Source organism: Bos taurus, chromosome 10 (genome assembly GCF_002263795.3).
Source record: "Bos taurus isolate L1 Dominette 01449 registration number 42190680 breed Hereford chromosome 10, ARS-UCD2.0, whole genome shotgun sequence".
Classification (NCBI taxonomy): domain Eukaryota; kingdom Metazoa; phylum Chordata; class Mammalia; order Artiodactyla; family Bovidae; genus Bos; species Bos taurus.
Window position 1 is genome coordinate 60,921,193 of NC_037337.1, and position 10,343 is coordinate 60,931,535.

General features: G+C 40.0%; 2 protein-coding genes across 6 annotated transcripts in view; one reads left to right on the forward strand and one right to left on the reverse strand.

Annotated features, from left to right (window-relative positions):
* FAM227B (family with sequence similarity 227 member B) overlaps positions 1–3,538 on the forward strand; it is a 212,363-nt gene extending 208,825 nt beyond the window's left edge. Inside the window, exon 17 of the mRNA XM_059890867.1 lies at positions 3,310–3,538. Coding sequence (XP_059746850.1) covers positions 3,310–3,426 — 117 coding nt within the window. The 3' untranslated portion in view covers positions 3,427–3,538. The remainder of the gene's footprint in view (positions 1–3,309) is intronic.
* The window catches only part of GALK2 (galactokinase 2), a 155,926-nt gene continuing 149,000 nt past the window's right edge, over positions 3,418–10,343 (reverse strand). For 4 of the 5 annotated variants that reach the window (XM_005211831.5, XM_059890523.1, XM_005211830.5 and 1 more), the window contains one exon: positions 3,418–3,977. In XM_005211831.5, the coding sequence (XP_005211888.1) occupies positions 3,770–3,977 (208 nt within the window). In that variant the 3' untranslated portion in view covers positions 3,418–3,769. 5 annotated transcript variants of the gene reach the window in all.

The window sequence follows — 10,343 nt, forward strand, 5'->3', positions numbered from 1 at the left end:
GATGAATGACCCTTGCCCTCAATTAACAGGAACATAAGAAATGCTGCTGCTGCTAAGTCGCTTCAGTCGTGTCCGACTCTGTGCGACCCCAAAGACGGCAGCCCACCAGGCTCCCCCGTCCCTGGGATTCTCCAGGCAAGAACACCGGAGTGGGTTGCCATTGCCTTCTCCAATGCATGAAAGTGAAAAGTGAAAGTGAAGTCGCTCAGTCGTGTCCAACTCTTAGCGACCCCATGGACTGCAGCCTTCCAGGCTCCTCCGCCCATGGGATTTTCCAGGCAAGAGGACTGGAGTGGGGTGCCATTGCCTTCTCCGACATAAGAAATGATAAGGCTCTAAATAGGACTCAAGTATAAGAAGGAAAGAAAAGGCAGGCGTTTTCTTTGTTCCCTTCCCTTCTCTTCCTCCTCAACTTACAGGCAATCCTGTTAAAGCTAAAGGTCCTTCTTCCCTTCCAACAAGAAAGAACATGTAGGGAACAGTGTACAATAAATCTGAAGGTTGGACATTCTGAGGTCAGGAATAAGAGAGAGCTTTTCATTTTCAGCGTGCCAGGCTTCCATGCAAAAATCTAGAGCAATCCTCATTGGCTATTGCTGTAATGTCAAAAACAGATCAAAGTCCAATGAAGCAGAAAGGTAACAAAGGAGTACGTGTGTGCTAAGTTGCTTCAGTCGTGTCCAACTCTTTGCAACCCTATGGACTGTAGCCCTCCAGGCTCCTCTGTTCATGGGATTCTCCAGGCAAGAATACTGGAGTGGGTTGCCGTGCCCTCCTCCAAGGGCTCTTCCTGACCTCCAGATCCAACTGGAGTCTCTTGCATCTCCTGCAGTGTTGGGGTGTTATATATTAAACAAATAGAACAATTCTTCCACACACAAAAAATTATTCCTCCCATTATTTCATGATCTCTCTTGACTACTACTGCTAAAGACACAGGTACAGAGAAATATTTATTTAGTATAAGAAAAGTATAAGTATAGAGCAAATGACCTCAGCTGGTTAACAGTAAATGGCTTGAATATTAGGGAAACTACATGAGCTGTGGAAAGCATAGCACACTGGAGAGTCTGTGCCTCAGCTAAACATGGCCGCTACTTCCTCACGTAGGTCACTGTGACTCTGCAGGAATGGAGACCAAAGTGTTATCAGATCTTTTACCATTTGCAATCCAGCTGCTGCTGCTGCTGCTGCCATGTCACTTCAGTCGTGTCTGACTCTGTGAGACCCCACAGACGGCAGCCCACCAGGCACCTCTGTCACTGGAATTCTCCAGGCAAGAACACTGGAGTGGGTTGCCATTTCCTTCTCCAATGCATGCATGCATGCTAAGTCACTTCAGTCATGTCCGACTCTGTGCAACCTTACGGACAACAGCCCACCAGGCTCCTCCATCCACAGGATTCTCCAGGCAAGAATACTAGAGTGGGCCAGATTCTTCAGTAAAATTCCTGTTTAGGACTCGAGTTTTTAAATACCCTGGAGGTCAAATTATATAAATCTGTAGATCAGACACAGCCTGTGGGCTGCTGGTTTGCAATACCTGGTCTACCTGCTGAACACGGAGCTCTTCAAAATCTGGTTCCAACCAATATCACTGATCTTATTCTCCATTACATCCATCCCAAGGCAAACCCTTCACTCCCACCAAGTCTTCTGAACATATGGTGTTTATCCATAATCATATACTTTGATCATCTGCATTGCCTATTCCCCAGCTTTCAAATTCTATTCATCCTTTAAGAAAGAAAGAAAGTCTTCCCTCCTGGCTTCCCTTCCCTTGGGCTTCCCTGGTGGCTCAGAGGGTAAAGAGTCTGCCAAGACCCAGGTTTGATCCCTGGGTCGAGAAGATCTCCTGGAGAAGGAAATGGCAACCCACTCCAGTATTCTTGCCTGGAGAATCCCCATGGACAGAGGAGCCTGGTGGGCTACAGTCCATGCAGACCTGAAGAGTTGGACACGACTGAGGGACTTCACTTTCTTTAGCCCTCTCCTTTCCACAAATGAGTTCAACATCTTTCATAATTTCTAGAATAACACTAGGAGATGGTTTCACTGGAAAAATATTTTTCTTCAAGCCAGACATCAAGATAAATACAGGAGTAGATTCAAGCTTAGAATGGCTATGTCTTCCAAAGCAGAATGTGCACAAGAAATGTTTACTTACCTATTTTATAAAGAAGGTTTCTCATGTGAAAAATTTAAATAGAATAGCAAAGCAAAAGCAAGTGCATTTTTTACAATAATTCGGGTATCTTCAAAGAATTATATATCAATCAACCACAGATCTTCTGTGGAAAAATGGAAAATTATTAAAGGATTATAATTTTAAATCAATTTTTTAAAATGCAAGCAAATTTGACTTAAGTTTTCTCAAGTATTTACCTTTCTGCTAAGAATAAAAATGTACCAAAATTTATTTTAGAATAATGGATTTCCTAGTGCTTGTATATGACTGCTGTTCTTTGAGAAATGTTACAACCAGTTTTGTCTCAGCTTCTCTGAGATTCAAGAAGATGCCCAGTGTTTGAGCAAAACCAAGCTGAGAATAACAGAAAATTGTGATAAACTTATGGATAATTTATGCCAAATAACTGCTGTCCCTCAATTATCTGACTATGCCAGCAAAATGCTTTTTGGTCTAAATTGTGATATAATTCAGGGAGGCCTTCCTGTAGTCTATCTGGGGGACAGCCACTCATTAACCATAACCATGAGGCCAAACTTTCTGCCCATTTTGATAAACAGGCATCTACCAACAAGCCTACCCAATCCCAGAGCCCACTCTCAGCCTTTTCATACCTCGCCTGCATGCCTCATACCTGCCCTACATTGGTTCACATATACAAACAAGCCTTGCTCGATGTACAGTGAAGGCTGCAAGGCGCAGATGGATTTTCCTAGAATAGTAAACCTGCATCCTGGACTCGAGTGGCATTAAAAAAAAGGAAGGATAGAGTGGGAATAAAGTAAATTCCATGAATAAATTGAATTATCTGAATTAATATTTGGATAATTATCTATTTCCATGTGCACAGAGATAAGAACTTGAAGTGTTTTGTTTTTTTTTTAATCTAAAGTTTCTCTTTTATGATAGAGAAAGCTCAGGGCCAAAAGAATTGAAAGTAACTGTTTATATGATATCAAATGGTTAAAAAAATTAAATCAGCCTGGGATTTTCTTCCTGAATCCATTTTTTGAAAAAAATTTAAGTGATCTCCCTCAAGTTGATAACTGGGAGAATCTCACTTTCAAGTATACAATATCCAGAAAAATCTGTGAATCCTTAATAGTGTATTATTTTAATAGCGTTTTGAAGCTCTAACTGAGAGAGAATTTTTGGCATCACTGTCATCATCATCATCATCAACAGAAGACCCTGAGGAAGAAGAATGCCCGGAGAAACCAGAAGTAAACTGTATTTAAGAATGTATGTTTAATTCAGGTACAATCTGTGAGGTACCAGTATCGATGGTCTTTTACCACGTGCCTTTAAAAATCTTGAAATCAATAAATCTAAGTAAATTATCTTAAGAGATCTCTATCCAAGCATAATCTTTGCCCTTATTGGTAGAAAACATATTTCAGGTGGAAAAATCATCTTTATGAAGCATGGGGAGATTTCAACCATTTCTTTGGAAATATATCTTGATAATAGCAACCATTTCTTCATAATACAAAACAGAAGGAGGATTAATTTACTGTGGCATGAGAAGTCCTGCCAGTCCCTAAATGTTCTAAATAGTTTCTTGGAGATTTTTTACATTGTTTAGGCCTCAAGGAAAACCAAAGCTCCACCTCCAGGTTTGGTAGCAAACAAACTCTGCTTCTCCGGCGCTAAGCTTCGGTTGCTCCTCTGGTAATAGGCTTCGTGCACATTTGCCAGGAAGCTGGACAGCTTCTCAGCCGGTACTATTGAAACTGTGCAGCCTCCCCATCCTGCTCCAGTAAGTCGTGATCCTTGAGCCCCAAATTTCCTAAAACAATGAGAGAAAAAATTAGAACCTGCAAATGAAAATAAGAGTTGATTTTCCTGGTGCTTCAGAACACTCCAAGAACTAAGGAGAGATTATGTGGTGTGCTTTGTTTTGTGGGTTTTTGTTTTTTTTTTTCAGTGTTGTCAAACATTTTAGGACATTACAAAATTTGTACTATTATCAGAAGGTGATTTGAAATTTAATTCTATCTAAAACTAGCCCCAAGTTTTGGCTCTTTAGTAAAAATTAGTAGTACTCCTGTTTCATGAAGGCTGGCAATAACCCCCTGTAGTCTTGATTCCATAAAGCCAGCATTTGAAGAGTTATATAACAAGTCTTCAGGTGATCAAGAAGAGGGAGTAAAAAGAAAACAGGTAGTACACATAATCAACAGTATGAATCAGAAGGTTGCTCCATAAGAGGGCAAATCAAAATTTAAAGTGCAAGTCTTATACATACAAGTGAGAGCTTCCTCTGGTGGCTATTTAAGCTGCATTCAGTCACCTAGAACAGATAGCCTAGATTTGTGCTAAATGAATTTCTCAACAAAGAATGTTACTAAACTCTAAGTTAGTTTACCTGCTAATCTCTAAAGGGAAATTATGCAGACCTTTCCACAAGAGGGTAGTGGTTCAGCAGGTCCATCCCCATCTTCCCTGTGCCTTCAGGAGCTGGTTCTGATGACTGGACGCAGAATTTCTCATCTGAACCAAATGTGTGGCTGAGATGGAAATGACTATATAAGCCTCTATGCAGCAAGAGGCAATTTTAGTGGCCATCAACCAAGCACAGTTTCAAACCTAAGATTTATACCAAAGTGAAAGGCCCTACACAAGTACAAAGATCACTCATCTTTAAAGACGCAATTTATCCTGACAAGAACAGTTCACATGTGCTTCCAAATTCATCCTAATAAAATTTACTCCAAATTCATAGAAGATTAAGAATTTCATAATTAATTTAGCACAATTTTGTCCCCTTTTTCCATATAAATGAGCTACTTTATTTCCTGGAAAATATCAATAGAATATTACCCTTATTCTAGGACATGAGAATTATTGCACATCAGTAATTCATTTCCCCCTCAATGATTTTCTCAGTTGATTTCTTTTCATCATCTGTTATATTCATTAAAATATGTTTTTCATATGAAAGTAGATGTCTAGAGAAGAAAACAAAAATGCTTGCAAGCAAATAGATTATTCATCTCCTCCTGCCCCTCAAACATTCAGTTTATGGCCCAGTAGGTAAAAAGAGCCTAAACTGAAAAGTTTCACTTACCCTGAGATTCTAGTATTTATCTAGAGTTCCTAGGCTGGCAAGGGGCTAGTTTGCAATTTGGTGGAATAAAAAAAAAGTTGTCACACAGCCATATCAAACTATCTCTTCTTGTGGAAGATATTAAGAAAAACAGAGGTGTCACTGAAGTATCTCTGAAAGACACTAAATCTAAGCATCAAAGCCAGCATGGTATGGTTTAGAGAACAGTATGCCCTCTTATTTGATTTTCTAAGACCCAAACTATACCATTTTTCTGGACTCAAGTCAACCAAGTCTTTTATGGTCTTCAGTGAACTTCTAGGCATATTTTCTTACACTTTCTCATTTGAACAGTTTTTGAAAACTGTGGTCTCAAAATTGAATCTAAAGCAAACTGAAAGTGTTTCTAACTGGCTGCAAAACCCATAGGAATTGTGCCAGGCGGCCTATTTTCCTGACTCTCCTGCCAGTTTCCAGAGAGCAGACACTAGAAGTCTTTCTAGGTAAATCATTCACTTTTAAGTCTCCAGAGCTGCTCTATCACCACCCTGCCTGCTACAAATGAAAATGAACTAGATTGCATCAACCACATGGTTTGAAATCGTCAGGGCTCAAATTTTCCCTGTTGAGAACGGTAAGTGCTATTATAAAGAGCCCTCTACCCGAGTCAGTGGCACTTGTGATCACAAACCAGGTGCTGCCCCAACAGCTAGTCAGCAGCCTGCCCAGTTATACACACTCACAAAGGCAGCGAGATACTGCCTGCAGTGTGCCCTGCTGGTATGTGGCCATAGAAATTGTGTGAGACAGTCAGAGTTAGTAAACTAATAAGCTTTAAATCAAGAAAAAAGTTAGGTGAGCTAAGGGTGTTGAGTGAACTTTTCACAACTGCATTTTTTTCCTGGGAAACTAGTGAGACATTAAAAATACAGCTCCTGAGCTATGGCACATCAGAGAAGCAATACAAAGCCTAGGAAACCAAACCCCTAAAACCCCAAATATCACTTTGATGCTTGTGGTCAGTTGATTGGGACTAACAAGGAAGGTTTGGTCAAAACAACAGAAATATCCTCAGCCTTATAAGGCATGATCTACAAAACAAAGACTAGAGCAGATATAGATTATAAGGAATGTTCCCCTTTGACTCCTTTTATCACTAAAAAGTGTACTCCTATAATCAGCTTTCCAGACACCTAAGTATAGCCTGAACAAAATTTCCTACTTTTAAATGAACTGAGTTGACCATAAAGCACTGACTAAAGTAAGGCATGGATCAAAGGTGGCCTTGAGGGAGGAGGTGGGGAGAGATCCAGTAAGTCCCAACTTTGCCACAAACTGCAGAGGGAAAGCAAGGAATTGTGCCTTGTATTTTAATTCAATTTTATTTTAAGATATATATTGATATATTTTATAAATAGATATTAAGTTATTTCAGAAAATCTTGAATTTAGGGACAGGTTATTATCTAATTCCAGCCCAGCATAATTCCAGGCACTTGGGAGTTTCTAATAATTGTTAAAAACTTCAATTATGTGAAACAAAGTAAAATAATAAAGGAAAATGATACTTGCCCAATATAAAATAACTATCTTACAAAATGTAAATTGTAGGAAATGGCTAAATTTTAAATATATTGAGTAAAATAAAACAATTTGAAATAATTATATGTGTATTTTATATATATATATCATTCGTAATGTACTCTTTTTCTGGAAAGACTTCTAGCTTCTGCTCTAAGTATAAAATTTTCTGATTAGAATCTCAGGAAAACACAGCTTCTAGAACAATTTCTATGATTTTTATTAGAAACACTTTCAGATTGCTTTTGATTCAAGAAACCATAGACTTCAGTGTTCAAATGAGAAAGTATAAGAAAATATAACCACATATCCATTTTATAAATTTAAGCCACAAAGCTCATAGAAGACCAGGCAGTTTATCCTGCAAATGGCACACATATTGGGGGAGGGGAGTGCAGGAGCAGGGGGACAATAAATGGAGGACAGAAACCCAAAGAGAAGTGTGCCCCTAAGGCAGCTGAATGGCTCTCTTCCTTTTTCTTGACAGTGTTCAGATTAGCCCATAAGATCATGAGGAAAAGAGCACACACAGGTGGATTTACACTTCATTCTTCCCTACTCCCACCTGCTTAGGAAAATGGCTGCAAGAAGCTAAGCCACACAGCCAGCCATGGAATAAAGTTGTGGGAAGACTTCTGAGGACGCCCGCAAATGAACTTTTTAACCTTTGTTGGTCTTTTAAAACTTGTCATTTATCTTCCTTAGTAGCTTGGGCAATAACACTTCAGTGAGTCCTCTCTAATTTCAACAAGTATCAAAATGGCAATAAAAAATTAACTATTTTTTAAGTATTATATAACCATTCTTTATTCTATATAATAATGAGCTGTCTCATATATAACTGACTTGGTTACAAAATTTATTTGTGTTCCTCAAGAAATCCCATTTTCTTAAAATTTACATTTAGTTCATTTACAAGAATCATTTTATAATTGGGCAAGCTTCATCTATTTTCTTCATTATTTCATATAATTGAGGTTTTCTAATTTAATTAAAAAAATAAGCAGTCTAACTGAATAATTTCCTTCTCCCTCTCTGGCCCTTTCTTTGGATTTTAAACTGATTTTCTCTTGAAGAGCAGTAAAAGGCTCAGCTGAAACAAATTCAAGCATCTGTGATCTCTTCTATCCTTTTCCCCCACTTCTCTCCACTTGAGTCATTAAGCTATCCTATGGACGAGCTACCAGGAGACACCTAGCTCAGATCACATTAAGATTTGTAGATAGTGCCAAGTAGTCTACATATCACATCCTTCATTCACTCAGTCAGTTGTCTTTTCAAGCCAAATAGTTTCCAAGCAGGCCTTCAGAAAAACTAACAGAAATATAAGTCCCACAAGTGGACCAGGGAAGGTGATCTAAAGAGAGCCTTTGGCAGTGCTCCTCCTCAACTTCAGCTTCCCTCTTCCCTCTTCTGATGACCACAAGGCAACCAACCTTCTCAGGCTGCCCAGTCTTAGTCACAAATTGCCCGTTGGTGTTAACTTTTTTTAAGGAGACAGGGAATTATGGAGGTGGCGGTGGTTCTTATACAAAACAGTACCCTACCAGATGATGACTTTATGGGACCAGTGGCCCACACCAGGCCTTGCCAGGTCCTTCCCAGCACATCCCACACTTGCTTGCCCACCAAGATAGTCGTAAAGCTGCAGAAGGAACCAGGGCTTAAGAGTGTTGCCATTTTAATTCGGACCTTTTTCATTTACCATTTACTACTCTCCTATTGTCTTTTTCTCCTGTTTTAACCATTCTGTTTTTACCACTATCTTGCATTCTTCTGCATACCTCCCTTTTCGCCTCATACATCCACATAAAGCAAAGTGCCAGAGCTTTTGAAAATGGAGTTTAGACTACAGTTTCCTGTGGGACACAAATAGCCCTATGAAAAGTATGTGCTGACTTAGGAAGTCATGGCATTAATGACTACATCTACTTAATTCTCCCAGAGTATCCTCCTCTGAGGTTGCTCTGCTACTCAAGACCTTTAGTAACTAGCAATCAACTGGCATATTTGGAGAATATCACCTGCTGCCCACAGTTACAGCAAAGAGAAAATTAATTATTTAAGAAGCTAAGAGGCCAGACAACTATTCTAGCCAATATTTCCAACATGCCAAAAGATAATCTTTCAATATGGGAAACTCAGTCCAAACAGTCCATATAGAATAAGAAAGTAATTTTGATACTTAGCAATTCCAAACAAAACAACCATAAAAAAGGGAGTGAGCTCCTTACACCAGACCCAACTGAAAATGAGTACAGCAGATGAAAATGGTCTAGACAGAGACAGTTTAGCTGCCATTAAGAAAAGGAGTGCTGCTGCTGCTGCTAAGTCACTTCAGTCGTGCCCGACTCTGTGCGACCCCATAGACGGCAGCCCGCCAGGCTCCCCCGTCCCTGGGATTCTCCAAGCAAGAACACTGGGGTGGGTTGCCCTTGCCTTCTCCAATGCATGAAAGTGAAACGTGAAAGTGAAGTCACTCAGTCATGTCCGACTCTTAGCGACCCCGTGGACTGCAGCCTACCAGGCTCCTCCGCCCATGGGATTATCCAGGCAAGAGGACTGGAGTGGGGTGCCATTGCCTTCTCCGAAGAAGAGTTTCCAAAAGCAAATAAATGAAAAAGCAAAAGGCATGTTCTTCTGAACCCTTTTAAAACACAGCCACTAAATCTTCTACTAGAAGCACATTTTCAAAATATATAGAGAGATCTATAGACTGCTAGAACAGAAAAACGTATTGGAGATCATAAAGCAAGGTGACAGTTCAAAGTCGCAAAGCTCAGAATGAAACAAGGCAGAGCTAGAACACATCCTTCCTAAATTCCAGCCCAGTTTTCATCCTTCTCCACACATTGCCCTTCCCTGCTCAACATGGCTTTGCTCCATGTTCAAATACTGCAACCTATAGAAAACCAGAGCCTCCATCATTAAAACTTTAATAAAAGAAAATAGGTTAAAGTCCCTCATTCAAATACATCTCAGCCTCCCTGGTGGCTCAGATGGTAGAGAATCTGCCTCCAATGTGGGAGACCCAGGTTCAATCCCTGGGTTGGGAAGATCCCCTGGAGAAGGGAATGACAATGCACTCCAGTATTCTTGCCTAGAAAATCCCATGGACAGAGGATCCTGGAGGGTGGGCTACAGTCCATGGGGTCACAAAGAGTCAGACATGACTGACTGACTAACACTTTCACTTTCAGTATAACCCAAGGAGAGAGAAACAGGTGTGGCAAAAAAAAAAGAAAAAAAACACCTGGATGGGGAGCTAGGCTTTCCCAATGACTGATTATGTTACCTTGTTCCAATCTCTTACCCTCTTAGAACTCTCGTGGATCTCTAAGGCCTCTTCCTGCTTTCATATCTTATGGAACTAGATCATTCTGACCCAGAAATGTGAAGCCTGGTCCCCCAAAATATGGCTTTCACAGAAACAAGGGCATTTTCTCTGGTCAAAAACCCAGAAGTCATCTTGATTCCTCACTTTCACCCATACAGCAATCTTCTTGACTCTTCCTTCAAGGCACAT